Here is a 14,309-nt window from a genome sequence, read left to right as displayed (position 1 = left end):
AAAAAAAATTGCATCGCAAAACTGTCCGTTTGCCCGGGAGGAAGCAATGGCGTGGGACGCTTTACAGACCCTTCCTCCCACCGTCCGCGAATCCACGACGCTAGCCGCCACCGCGGGCGCCGAGTGCGCCATCGCACGGCACCTTTCAGCAAGTCCAGGCGTGCATTTTGAGGCCAAAAGAAAATGCGACACTGCCCACGGCACGCAAAATCGGCTGCGGGACGGGAGCGAACTGCCTCGTCGTCGTCTCCCACGTTTCGCCTTCGCAGGGCGACGACCCGCGCACCACGGGGCAGGGCTTACCTCGCGCACCACGTGTCCACGGGGGGCACGCCGCCGCGGCTATAAAATGCGGCCCCGATCCCCACCGGCACGATCACGCTGCTCTCTGCTTTCTTTCTCCTCCAGCACACGCCGTCACGCACTGGTTCTCGCTGGCGGCGATGCCTGCGTCTGCGTGGTGGGTTTGTGGATTCCTCCCGCTCCTGGCGGCGGCCGCGGCCGCCGCGGATCCGGCCAAGGGGAGCTGGGAGCCGCTGATTCGGCTGCCGACCGAGAAGGGTGATACCCCTGCCCCTGCCCCTGCCGCGGCGGCGGCGGAGGACGGGGTGACGAAGTGGGCCGTCCTCGTTGCTGGCTCTTCCGGCTACGGGAACTACCGGCACCAGGTGAGACTCCGTCGAAGGCGGCCTCGGATGCGAGTAGCATTGTTAGGGTCTAGGGCGACTGCGAGCTGAAATGTTGAAACTTTTGGTCAACTTTCCCTTTCCAGTGGGAGGTTCCACGCCATTCTTTGCTCTGTTCTTTCTAGTTACTTGCTCTGTTCTTTACAATAGGGATAAGTAGTTAAGTAGTCTGAATCTCTGATCAGATGTTTAGTACTTGCTTCCTGTCTAAGTGCATACATTTGATTGGAACATAAATTTAGTCCGGCTGAGCACCATTGGCGAATAATTGATTTTTGTATATTATTTTGGTCATAATAACTCAATGCCGCTCGTATATCAGTACCTCGTCAAAATACGACCACTGAACAATTCTTTGAGTGCTTTCTCATTGCTCAATGGTTGTGGTGCTGTTGATGCACGTACGACCTACAGGCCGATGTGTGCCACGCCTACCAGATCCTGAGGAAGGGGGGCCTAAAGGAGGAGAACATTGTGGTGTTTATGTACGATGATATCGCCAAAAACGACCTCAACCCAAGGCCTGGAGTCATCATCAACCATCCTAAAGGCGAAGATGTTTACGCTGGTGTTCCCAAGGTATAATTACCTGGCTGTGTTCCCTTTAATTCAGACAAGAACTCTAATAGATTGCGCTTTTTAATTGGAGACGGATTGCTAGCTTTAGCGTTGTTTGATGTACAAAAGGCATACTGTTGTGTACTTGTGTTCCTACAAGACTGACCAACTTAACATGCATTACAGGACTACACTGGTAAACAGGTCACCGCTGAAAACTTCTTTGCAGTTCTATTGGGGAACAAAACCGCGGTTACTGGAGGGAGTAGGAAGGTGATAAACAGCAAATCAAAGGACCACATCTTCATCTATTACGCGGATCATGGGGGTCCTGGTGTTCTAGGTGCATACTCCTGCTTGAACGTTGTTCTCTAGCTGGTTTTTTTTGTACTCCCTCCGTTCCTAAATATAAGTCTTTTTAGAGATTTCAATGCGGATTACATACGGATGTATATAGACGTACTTTACAGTGTAGATTCACTCATTTTGCTACGTATGTAGTCCGTAGTGGAATTTCTAGAAAGACTTATACTTAGGAACGGAGGGAGTATAACTTAGCTAACCGCAGCAACTTTATAGGTATGCCCAACAGGCCATATATTTATGCTGGCGACTTCATCAAAGTGTTACGAGAGAAGCATGCTTCCAAAAGCTATTCAAAAATGGTATGTATCCTTTCTGCCCTTTCTCTCTTGAGATAAAAAAAGGTGTATTTTTAATCTGATACAGTATGCATACTGTCTTATCTCTAATTAGAATTACAATTTTGGCAGATTATATATGTTGAAGCGTGTGAAAGTGGCAGTATATTTGAGGGTTTATTGCCAGAAGATCTTAATATTTATGTTACAACAGCATCAAATGCGGTCGAAAATAGTTGGGGAGCATACTGCCCTGGGATGAAATCATCACCTCCTGCTGAATATGATACCTGTTTAGGAGACATCTACAGTGTTTCTTGGATGGAAGACAGGTATGCACCAACTGTAATATATTATGCTTGGCACCTGATCTGTTTTCTGGCATCTCATAAACCTGCATTATTTTTAAAATTTGTCGAAAGATATGTCTACAGGGCTTTATATATTTGATTTTAATTAGCTGCATGATTTGCATTAACAATACTTGGTTTGGTTATGTTTGGATTATTGCTCAATGCTCTTGTTGAGACTTCTTTTCATTGTTAACCCTCAAAGTTTGTATCTGTCACCTGATATTCAGACCCAAGACAATAAATTCTTTATCACTCTCTACAAGACACACTTTAGTATTTTCTGTTGGATAATAATGTCTTATCACACTAGAAAGCACAACATAAGTGTGTTTTATTGCGATCATTGGCTACCTGTGTAACACATAAACCATTCATAAGTCGCACTGCACCTGCAAATGGTAATAACAAAGATGCGCAAATACATAAAGAAGATGACTTAATTGGCTTGGCCGCTTGGGAAGTATCACTGCTAGAGCATTTTTGTTGTAGCAGTTATTTATAACCATGGTGTTTGCGGTTCCGAACCATTTGATCCTACTTTGCAGTGAAACTCACAATCTAAAGAAGGAAACACTCAAGCAGCAGTACGAGGTGGTAAGTCTCGAGTACACTTTCTTCATACTGGTTAGTGGCATCTAGTCACTGTTTTCTTGGGCAGGTTAAAACGAGAACATCAAAATCAATGGAATTCGATAAGGGTTCTCATGTCATGGAGTATGGTGACAAGACATTCAAGGACGAGAAGCTTTTCCTTTACCAAGGTTTCGATCCTGCAAATTCCAATGTAGCAAACAGGCTGCTTTTGCCCGACCTGGAGGGTGCAATCAATCAAAGAGATGCTGATGTTCTTTTCATGTGGAAAAGGGTAAATTCCAGTTCGTTCTATGTGTTGCTGTTCAAAACGATGCATCTTAAACCTCGGAAGAAAAAAAACATGCGTCTTTTTGTGTTATAACTCATGAATTCCTATGTATACGAATTTACTACAACAAATGCTCCATGGATGCATGCATGTAGAGGTTATTAAATCTTGATTTTTATTCTATTTAGAATATTTCAAATTGTATGTAGAAATTCTAGAAAAAAAAGGAGATATTTTAGAAGAGTTTTTGAAATGAAACTAATTACGCCCTCCGGTCCATATTAATTGTCGCTGATTTAGTAAGACTGTACTAAATCAGCGACAATTAATATGGATCGGAGAGAGTAACTTATTTGTTAATTCATCCTTAGCATACAAATGTAGCTTCATGGTGCTGAGAAGATATGTCAACAGTACTCTGAAACTATAGCATACGACTTGAAGGGCTTGAGCTCATATACTAACTTTCAGCTCAAGCTCATGCCCTCTCATGATAGACCCAAGTTTTGCGCATCAAATTTTTGTAGCCACTAGCCAGTGCTTTGTTTTGCCAACTTTGTCTGCTAATAATGTATCTTCTCACTTTCAGTATGAGAAGTTAAATGGGGGATTGGAAGAGAAGCAGAGGGTTCTCAGGGAGATCAAAGAAACTGTGGTACACAGGAAGCATCTCGACAGCAGTATCGATTTCATCGGGAAGCTTGTCTTTGGATTTGAAAATGGGCCTTCAATGATTGAGGCTGCTAGAAGCTCTGGCCAACCACTAGTCGACGATTGGGATTGCCTGAAGAGGACGGTGAGTGTAGCAGTTTCTTGAATTCCATAAATATGCAACACATGGAGATTCTGCTGTTGCTCGCCTTCACCATTTGCACTCCCTCACTCTTTCTGTTTCCGGTTGAACTTACTCTGTGCTGATGCCAATTGTCAGGTCCGAGTTTTCGAATCCCAGTGTGGATCACTTACTCAGTATGGCATGAAACACATGAGGGCGTTTGCAAACATGTGCAACAATGGCATCTCCGAGGCCGAAATGAGGGAAGCAAGCATCAGCGCTTGTGGCGGTTACGGCTCGGCCAAGTGGAGCCCACTGGCTGTGGGGCACAGTGCTTGATCCGCTGCACTGCAGTACAGAGGAGCAAGTAGCAAATGCTCCAGAGGTTCCTAGACCTCATATGGTGTACATACATGCACTGATTTCCAAGAAACCACCCAACGATGCGCCCCATGTCGTGTTGGGTTAATCAGTAGTTTGTGGTCGTGCCTTTGTAAGTTTCAGTGTTTCACTACAATCAATTGAAAGGCAATTACTAATTAACAAAAGTGTGTGGGTTTTCCTTTAGCTCTAGTGGCTCTAGCTTGGCCACTTGAAGCATCACTTAGCAATTTGGCTGCAACCTTTGCTTGAGCAGCTGTGACTTCATCCACTTCTTGCTCTTTCTCTTGAGAATCCACAATCTTTGGTGGTCTCTTCCTTGGAGCTCTTGGCTTAGGAGGAGGCTTAGAAGCTAAGACCTTCCATTTCCTTGTTGGTGCCTTTTCAATAGCTGGATTCTTACTATGTGGAGCATTTGGAGCTGTGACTTCATCAATATTCTAAGTGACACCTTGTTGATAGAACTTATTTGTGACAAGACAAGGGACAAATACTTATGACAGGAAGTACTTCAAATGTGGCCAACTAGGACACTTGAAGGCAGCCTGGCTACAACTGATAGGAGGAGGCCGTAGTAGAGGTCTGGACTGGTGTGGCAGAGGTTGTGGTCGCTGTTTCAAGGACGTAGTGGTGGTCATGGTAGAGTTATGTGACCAGTAGGAAGGGCACCCACATCTGTTGTTGGTAAGGAATCATCTAGGACTGCGAGGATCAAGATGATCTCCGATGAGTTAGAGAAATGACGTCAATTCAAGAGTTTGGGTCTTGGTGATTAATGACTCTTTGAAGCGGCGTGTGAGAAATTTGATTTTGATTTCTTCTTACTTTGACTTGTTGACCATGAAGACTTGCTTGGAATTTTGTTGTCCGGATTGATTCATTGGTCCCGTGGGGGCTTGCTTGGACCATCATTGACCTCCTTGACTCATGTTGACCAGCATTGACCTTTGTTGACCTCATAGAGGGTGGGACCTCGAGTAGGGTCGAAGTCATTACTACACCATCCGATATTTCTATTCAAAATCTAGTGTACTAGCATAGATTTTATTTGCCTGATTAGTCCGACAAATTTATTGAAGTAGGAGTGAATGATTTACATGATCATGAGAGGCCTTGTATAGTTTAGAAGGGTCCTTGACAAATGATCAGGACGTTGAGGAGAGGAGGTGGGAGAGTAAATATAGGTAATTTTGTGCCCTTTGGTCCCATAGGTCTCTGGTTGGGTTTCGAAATGTGTTGTAGCTTGTAGTCCACTAAGGGGAGATCCCTACACTATTTTGGTTGTTTGAGTTTTAGCTTTTTATGAGCTTTTCTTACTTTGACTTGTTGACCGTGCGAATTTGCTTGGACTTTCGTTGATCAGGATGGATTGTTTGGTCTCACGGAAGCTTGGACTATTGTTAGCCTCCTTGACTCGTGTTGACCGATTCATGTGGCATCATACGTAAGATATGTAGAGGGACCTTAAGTAGGGTCGAAGCCATTACTACAACATCCAACATTTTGCTATCTCTTCTCTACTTCTCTAATCTCTAACACTAAACAAAAATGTAAGGTTTCATTTTTTATTTTCTTTTCACCGTCCCTTCGTCCAACCTCCCACCGTTTACCGGGTTTTCCGATTTCCCGTCCCTTCCTATCTTTAAGCAACCTAATCTTTGGTAAGTAAATAAATAGCAATAAATTCTTGTCTATAGACAAATAAATATCGATCAATACTTATCTTTGGTGACCCAACGAAGCAGATCAATCACTGCTCATACCTATTTTTCCAGTTTAATAAGAAATGACAGAAAATTATGCTTTATATAACCAAAACATTATTTTATTTTGTGTATTTGTTTTGCATGAAGATTTGCCTTGGATGGTCGTCTTATTGTGCTAAAAAATATTTGAACATGCACGGACACGTACGTAGTCTATTAAAAACCGCAGTGTACAAGCATATATTTGTTCACATTTTCTAATTCCTAATTTGCTATTGATAAGGATCTGGGGACTAGGTGAGTCCTTGACGTTTTCAAGCTGCGGCGAAGAAGTGCATACGCTGGCCCTCTCTCAAGTGGTCGCACATTCTACTTATATAGGAGTATATTTCTTCTTCAAAAAGTCGGTTCACATCATGCGCCTGCTTGCTTGCTTGACTAGCTAGGCCGTGTTCTCCTTTCGCCACCTCAACAGGCACTGCCCGGATGCAGCTTTCGCCATCTCCGTACCTCTCCTTTCCCCTTCCGTGCCATGGATGCACCCAAACCACGGAGCTGTGTCCGCCTGCTAATTCATGGTGCTAACCGCCATCGCCGGTGCCGAGTGGGCAGTTCCTTCGCACATCCTACCGCGTCATCGTGAGTTGATCACGTTCCTCTGCCATCCTTCCATCATCTGCAAAAGCTGCATCATGAAGAAACAGTAGCGTGCGAGGGTCTACTCCCCTGCCCTTTCCTCTTATCATCGTCCGCTAATCCATCACGCTAGCCTCCACCGCCGGTGCTTGGCCACGGCGGAGATCACGGCATTTTAGCAAGTTTAGGCGGGCATTATCAAGTCAAAAAATGGGAAACTGTGCACGCCACGCAAACCCCACTACGGATACGGAGGCGCTGCGCCTGCGCGCCCGCGCGAGCCAACTGCCAGGCGATCGACCATCACACTTCACTCCCTGCACTGCACGCCGCCGCGGCTATAAAATGCGGCCCCGGCCCCCGCCGGAGCGATCACACTTCACTCTCTGCCTTCTCTTGCTCTCTACTAGGCTCTAGCACACGCACATGATGAACTCGAGGGTGGCGATGGCTGCATGGTGGGTTTGTGGACTCCTCCCTCTCCTGGCGGTGGGGTACTCGGAGCCCCTGATCCGGCTGCCGACGGAGAACGGGCATGCCCCTGCCCCTGCGCCTGGCCCTGCCGCGTCGGCGGCGGAGGAAGGGGTGACCAAGTGGGCCGTGCTCGTTGCCGGCTCCTCCGGCTACGAGAACTACAGGCACCAGGTGAGAGTCCTCAATGCAGCTCGTATATCATTCATTCACTGTATGAAAATTATGGCAGCGTGTGTCAAAATTCTGTGAGTGCTTGCTCAATGATACTCGTGTTGTTGACGCACGTACGACGTACAGGCCGATGTGTGCCACGCGTACCAGATCCTGAAGAAGGGAGGACTCAAGGATGAGAACATTGTGGTGTTCATGTACGATGACATCGCCAACAGCCCTGACAACCCAAGGCGTGGAACCGTCATCAACCATCCTAAAGGCAAAGATGTTTACCATGGCGTTCCCAAGGTATAATTAGTTCCCTTTAATTCAAACAAGAGTGTCGTTTGATGTAAAGAATGAATGGCGTTGTACTCCTAAATTCCCACCAATGACTGATCTGATCAACTTTTTTACAGGACTACACCGGTGAGCAGGTCACTGCCAAGAACTTGTATGCGGTTCTCCTGGGGAACAAAACCGTGGTTACCGGAGGGAGTAGGAAGGTGATAAACAGCAAACCAGAGGATCACATCTTCATCTTCTACTCGGATCATGGGTCTCCTGGTTCACTTGGTACATGCATGCATAATCCCACATAATTAAACGACATTGTAGTTCAGCTGATATGTTTTGCACTATAAACTTAGCTAACTTTATCAAGCTTGTAGGTATGCCCAACGGGCCAGATGTTTATGCTGACGACTTTATCAAAGTGTTACGGCAAAAGCATGCTTCCAAAGGCTATTCGAAAATGGTATGCATCATTTCTTTTCTTTTTCCCTTAAATAAAGATTATTGTGTTTTAATCTGAAACGGCATGTATGCTTTGAGTCCCATCTATAATGAGAATTACTACAATTTTGGCAGGTCATATATGTTGAAGCGTGTGAAAGTGGCAGCATCTTTGAGGGTTTGATGCCACAAGATCATAATATTTATGTTACAACGGCATCAAATGCGGTAGAAAGTAGCTGGGCAGCATACTGCCCTGAGGATGGAACGCCACCTCCTCCTGAATATTTTACCTGCTTAGGTGACCTATACAGTGTGTCTTGGATGGAAGACAGGTAATAATCATCAGCTAGCTGTAATATATCTAGTACAAGTTTGTACTAGCAGTTACCCACAACCATGACGCTTGCTTGCTATTCTGAACCATTCGATCCTGCTTAATTTGCAGTGATACTCACAATCTAAAGAACGAGACCATCAAGCAGCAGTACGAGGTGGTTAAAGCGAGAACGGCACCCCGAAACGAGTCCATTAAAGGTTCTCATGTCATGGAGTATGGCGACAAGACTTTCAAGGATGACATGCTTTTTCTCTACCAAGGTTTCGATCCTGCAAAGTCAAGCATCAGAAACAGGCCGCTGCCTATGCCCAGCCTCAAGGGTGCAATCAAGCAAAGAGATGCCGATATTCTCTTCATGTGGAAGAAGGTAACAATAATCCCACTTAGTATTTCTTGTCTAGTTCATTTTGTCTGTTACAGTACTAAGTTTCATGTGTTTTGTTTTGACTAGTTTGTCTGCTGATGTATCTTCTGGCTTTCAGTATGAGAAGTTGAATGGGGGATCAGAAGAGAAGCAGAGGGCTCTCAGGGAGGTCAAAGAAACCGTGCTGCACAGGAAGCATCTCGACACCAGTATCGATTTCATCGGGAAGCTTGTCTTTGGATTCGACAAGGGGCCATCGGTGCTCGAGGCTGCTAGAGGCTCTGGCCAGCCACTGGTCGACGATTGGGATTGTCTGAAGACGATGGTGAGTGCAACAATTCCTTACTCTGCAACACCCTCCACTCTTTCTGTTTCCGGTTGGAACTTACTCTGCTATATTTGATGTCAATTGTCAGGTGCGAGTGTTCGAGTCCCAGTGCGGATCGCTCACTCAGTACGGCATGAAGCACATGAGGGCGTTCGCAAACATGTGCAACAATGGCGTCTCCGAGGCCGAGATGAAGGAGGCGAGCATCAGCGCTTGCGACGGCTACGACATGGGGAAGTGGAGCCCGCTGGTTCGAGGCTACAGCGCCTGATCCGCTTGCAGTGCAGCACTACTACATGGCAGCAGCAGCCAGAGCTCCGGAGGTTCCTAGAGCTCGTACGGTGTACATAGACACATCGGTATACATACAAGAAAGAAGAAACCGCCCAGCAATGGCGCCCCTGGGGTGTTGGGTTAATCACTAGTGTATATGGTCGTGCCTTTGTAAATCGAATTTGACTGCAATCAATTGAAAGGCAATGATTATTATTATTATAACAAAAGTGTGTGAATGTCTTTGCATGACAGTGCCATGTTTTTCTTTTCTTTTGAGAAAGTGCCATCTGATTTGGTAATAATGAACAGGTGAGCCATGATTAGTGGACCAAAACAGATGACCCATTGTAGTGAGGTAGTGATCCTCCTACAGCCAGCCCTACCAAGATCACTTACATAAGCTATTGCTGACAAGATGAGATTAAGATCTTTGTGAAGCTCCCTTGATGCTAGTGTGGATCTGTCTTTCGCAAGTCTGTTCGGTATCGGGCCCGCATGCCAGTATGCGAGAACTGAAGTTTCTTTCAGGAGGCAACATAGCTAAATTAATTAACCTGCATTGATACACCAGTTTTCATCGGGTTAGTGTGTTCAGACTCATAGTATAATATAGAAGGGCTCATAGGTAGGAAATGGCACAGGAGCTCCTATACGAATATTAAATGTAAAAAATACAAAAAAATCAAAATCAAATCTGAAATTTGTTGATATCAAATCTGGGTTCTCAATCTACTCCCGTGTGAAATTTCATGAAAAGAATACAAGAAAACGTATTCGTGGCGAAGGAAATATTTTCCGAACAAAAATCTGTCCAAATAGTTTTTTTCTATACATAGATTTTTTTGTCTTTTTTGCCATGAATACATTTCCTGGTACTTTTCACGAAATTCCACACGGGAGTAGATCGGGAATCCAGGTTTGATATCCCAACATCGCAGAATTTTTTTTCAAATTTCTCGGTATTTTTCTGAATTTAATGTTCATATAGGCGCATGGAGCACCCGAGTGTTACAAATCTGCTTCCCTCGTAGGTTCACCTATATTATGAAATGTGTATAAAAACACATTTCATTTTTTTTAAATTCCGAACAATAATTTCGCGTGTACATCCAGACATTCTATTTTTGCACACAAAATTTCGCAAAGAAAGAACATTTCTTGTGGCATATATAAAAAAGATAAAAAAATGTCTACTGAATAGTTATAATGAAGCATAAAAAATTGTCTTTTTTACTCAAGCCACAAAAAAAATCCCTTTTTCACCGAAACTTTGTGCACGGACATATAATGTCTGGATGTACACGTGGGATTTTTTTCTCGATTTTTTAAATTTTCTAAAATGTATATTTAGACAATGAGTGCACCTACACCTATGAGCCAAAGTGAATCTCTCTGCGTTGAGATGCTCTCCGAACTGAAAACAAGAGAAAGTTTTCGAGGAGGCCTTACATGATTTCTTGAGGAAGGAGATGAAGACCACGATGAGGGCCAGCCCTGCCAAGATGCCTATGATTATGGCCAGAGTCCGCCCCACGTCATCTTCCGAATAATCTTATCACCAAAAGAAAAACCAGACGATTGGATTAGAATAAGCACATACAGTAGTCCTACTACTGTACTACTCCCTCCGTCCGGAATTACTTGTCGCGAAAATGAATGTATCTAGAATTAAAATACATCTAGATACATCCATTCTCCCGACAAGTATTTTTGAACGAAGGGAGTACTTCCTCCGTTCCGAATTATTTGTCATAAGTATGGGTGTATCTAGATGTATTTTAGTTCTAGATACATCTATTTCTGCGACGAGTAATTTGAAACCGAGGGAGTACAAAGCTAGCTAGATGCGCACTCTCGGTCTCTCGCCGAGTGGCTCTTTTCATCTTGTTGTTTATCGGGAATATATTCAGAATAGGAGTGGTTGGCTGGCCCGGCAAGGTCTATTGTCAGTCCCACAATGTGCGCGCCTATCGCGGCCGCCGCACGGCCGCAGCCCTAGGCCCCGATATGCTGAAAAAACCCGTGTCGTTTGGTGGCCATCAGAAAGTTCTCTGAACCTTTAGATCAACAAGTAAAGTTCGAATCTATGATAATGTGATGGCTGTCGCCTTTGGTGTTTCATTGGACAAGACCAGAGGACATATCATCATGACTTGTTGCTGTCACGCCAGAGTTCAGATAGCCTTAATGGCACTGTTTGTCTCGCCTGATTGAGTTCAGTGTATGATGCTGCGGTCCCCTGGAAAGGCCGCCGGGATGATTAGCATATCTTAGGGATACGACTAAATGGTGTCCGTGGAGCTTAGCGGCTGATATGGCTGACTAAATGGTGTCTCAAATGATGATGGCGAGCTTTGGTGCTCTCTGCAATCGAGTGACTGGTCTCCTGTCCCTTTCTCTGGTGCTAACCGGGAGACACACACAGGGACCTATTTGATCTACTAGCAGCTACTCCCTCCGTTCCAAATTACTTATCGCAAAAATGGATATATTTAGAACTAAAATACATCTAGATACATTCATACTTGCGACTTGCGACAAGTAATTCGGAACGGAGGAAGTAGTAATTAAGTATTGTATGTGCTCCTAGTATGCGGTGATTATGGTAGACAAATGGACACACTCTGATAAGGCCATCCACTGTGCAAGCCCATGATAAAGTGAAAAATGCTTTCAGAGGACATATTCCCGACTGGTCTCACTTGTCAACTTTGGTAAGTTTACCAATTGCCCATCCGAATCAATTCCAACAGTGCAACTTGCTCAGCCAATTGGCAGCTGATACTGTACTATCTACTCCCTCCGTTCCTAAATATAAGTCTTTGTACAAATTTTACTATGTGGACTACACACGAAGCAAAATGAGTGAATCTACACTCTAAAATGCATCTATATACATCTGAATATGATCCATAGTGGAATCTCTACAAATACTTATATTTAGGAACGAGGGAGTGTTATCTAACGGTGACACCAGGGCATCACGAGGTAGTTTTTCAGAGAGCGAATTCTGGCAATATTTCATTCGTTGGTTCAAAGTTCAGACGAACAGAGGAGGTGCATGGTCACGTAACGTACCTTGTGACGGGCGGAAGTAGTAGCCGCTGGCCCAGTACCGGACGTAGCACTGCGCCAGGTGCACGTCGGCGGCGAGCGCCGTGCCGCAGGCGCCCGTGAGCTGCCCGACGGCCTGCGCCAGGCACGCCGTGCAGTCGGCGGCGGCCAGGTCGCCGAGGCACTGCGAGACCCCCTGCACGCTGCCGGAGCTGCCCACCCTGTACCCGTCGGGCGCGGCCTGCAGCGCGCCCAGCACGGCGTCCCGGTCCCGGAGGAACCCGGCGTCGGCGCTGGTGCTGGCGCTGCACTTGCGGTACACCATGGCCGTGTCCGGCCGGCCCACGAAGTTGGCGCCGTCGTAGCGCACGTAGCACCCCTCCAGCTGCAGCGACGCCGCGTAGGCGCCCGGGCACACCTGGTTGAGCTGCGCCAGCGCGTCCCGCACGCACGCCGCGCACTCGGCGTTGCCCAGGTCGCCGCGGCACTGGTAGAGCCCGTACGCGGCGGCGCCGTCGCCCGTGCCGTTGGCGAAGCTGCTGTACGCGGCGTTGGGCGCCGCGCTGGTGATGGAGGCGAGCAGCGACTTGAGGTTGCCCTCGTAGGGGGTCCCCGGCTGGTACTTGGACGGCGAGCACCCCGCGTAGATGAACGTGCCCGTATCCGCCCCCGTGAACCCGGCTCCGAGAACGATCCCGAGCAGGACGATGGCGCCGGCGGCGACGCGCCCACGGCGGAGTTGGCTGCGAAGGTGCATGGTCGACGATGGCGAGACGAACTTGCACATGCGCGCGCGCGTGTTTGTGGTGGTTTCGATGGCTGCTGTGACCGGTTCCGGGGAGCGGCCAGTGTCCTGGGAGTGAAGAGAAGGTGATGGGGAGGAGGACGCAGAATAAATGCGAGCTTTTTGGTTATGCTTTGCGAGGATTCGTGGTGTGCGAGGCCGTCTCCTCCAGATTTATACACGCGTCGACTCAGAGACGAGACGACGGTGCGTGCCTCCTCCTTGACTCCTGGTCTGATCTCCTGGATACAACTACTCTGTTTCTTCAAATTATTAGACAGGACCGATGACGGGGAACGCTCGGCCTTGGTTCTGCTTTACTACCAGCTGGCGATAAGATAGCAGCATGGCATGGCCATGGTGCGAACATATTTCTTGTACGTACAATTGGACGATGGATAGCGCTGGTGCCGTTTGGACGAGTGCACCGTCGTAATGCCATCGTCAATCAATCAGTGTAAGGCGACTGCAACATGGCGACTGGCGCGACGCTCCCCGGTGCATCTACACCGGCGGCACAGGACGACGGGGTCGGGGAGTTTGCGCGGTTTTCTTTCCTGTTGGCGAGCAACTGTCGTTTCGGAATCTCAGATCATCCCCGGCCGACCCACACGACACGAGCGCCTGCGCCACTTTTCCTTGTCCATGACTGATGGTGCCGGTACAAGTAGTATGGTGGTTACGCGGTTCCGGCGGATGCTTGAGCGGCGAGCCGGAAACTGGCGGTGGTTGGTTGTGCCGTGCCTACGGCAGCAGGGCTCTCGATCCATCCATTGTCGCGGCCGGAGGGAGCCACGCCACCGGGGAAGGCTGGATTCCTCGAGAGAAAGGGCCGGAGCGTCGAGGAGGATGCAGACGCTTTTAGTATTTTCCTTTTCATATTCGTGTTTTGTTTCCTTTTGAAACATTTCACGAACTTGTTGAAAACAAATGAGTGAACGCTTTTAATACGCCATGGCATTTACCTAACATTGCGCAAGGAAACTTTTAGTTTTTAATGAACATTTTTTTAAATGGTATGAAGTGTTTTTTAATGGCAGAAAACGTTTCTTTTGGAGTTGAGCAGGCAAACTTTACATTTCCTAGGCATTTTTCTAAAAATATCAGGAACATCTCGAACGTGTGAACATTTTTAAATGGCATGAGTATTATTTTTTTGAATGGGATGAACTTCTTTTTATAAAATCGCATGAAAACATTTTT

General features: G+C 46.6%; 3 protein-coding genes across 4 annotated transcripts; 2 read left to right on the top strand and 1 right to left on the bottom strand.

Annotated features, from left to right (window-relative positions):
* Positions 1-207: 207 nt before the first annotated feature.
* Positions 208-4,670, top strand: LOC125539197 (vacuolar-processing enzyme beta-isozyme 1-like). Its single transcript, XM_048702570.1, has 9 exons — positions 208-668; positions 1,101-1,265; positions 1,431-1,587; positions 1,824-1,909; positions 2,018-2,217; positions 2,784-2,832; positions 2,897-3,103; positions 3,690-3,896; positions 4,032-4,670. Exons 1-9 carry the CDS (start codon positions 444-446, stop codon positions 4,212-4,214), a joined length of 1,479 nt encoding a protein of 492 aa, XP_048558527.1. The 5' UTR covers positions 208-443; the 3' UTR covers positions 4,215-4,670.
* Positions 4,671-6,960: 2,290 nt separating this feature from the next.
* Positions 6,961-9,487, top strand: LOC125539195 (vacuolar-processing enzyme beta-isozyme 1-like). Its single transcript, XM_048702567.1, has 8 exons — positions 6,961-7,243; positions 7,370-7,534; positions 7,645-7,801; positions 7,897-7,982; positions 8,096-8,295; positions 8,409-8,667; positions 8,783-8,989; positions 9,081-9,487. Exons 1-8 carry the CDS (start codon positions 7,025-7,027, stop codon positions 9,261-9,263), a joined length of 1,476 nt encoding a protein of 491 aa, XP_048558524.1. The 5' UTR covers positions 6,961-7,024; the 3' UTR covers positions 9,264-9,487.
* Positions 9,462-14,082, bottom strand: LOC125539196 (plasmodesmata-located protein 8-like). 2 transcript variants are annotated; one of them, XM_048702568.1, is made up of 3 exons: positions 12,347-14,079; positions 10,718-10,819; positions 9,462-9,822 (listed from the first exon to the last, which is right to left on the bottom strand). In XM_048702568.1, exons 1-3 carry the CDS (start codon positions 13,107-13,109, stop codon positions 9,818-9,820), a joined length of 870 nt encoding a protein of 289 aa, XP_048558525.1. In that variant the 5' UTR covers positions 13,110-14,079; the 3' UTR covers positions 9,462-9,817. The 2 variants fall into 2 exon arrangements, with proteins under 2 accessions (XP_048558525.1, XP_048558526.1); XM_048702569.1 differs by lacking the exon at positions 10,718-10,819 and having other exon boundaries at positions 12,347-14,082.
* Between the last annotated feature and the right edge of the window lie 227 nt (positions 14,083-14,309).

The sequence above is a fragment of the Triticum urartu genome, chromosome 2 (genome assembly GCF_003073215.2).
Source record: "Triticum urartu cultivar G1812 chromosome 2, Tu2.1, whole genome shotgun sequence".
In the NCBI taxonomy this organism is placed as follows: Eukaryota; Viridiplantae; Streptophyta; class Magnoliopsida; order Poales; family Poaceae; genus Triticum; species Triticum urartu.
Note: the sequence above shows the minus strand (reverse complement) of the source record. Positions and strands in the feature narration are given on the sequence as shown.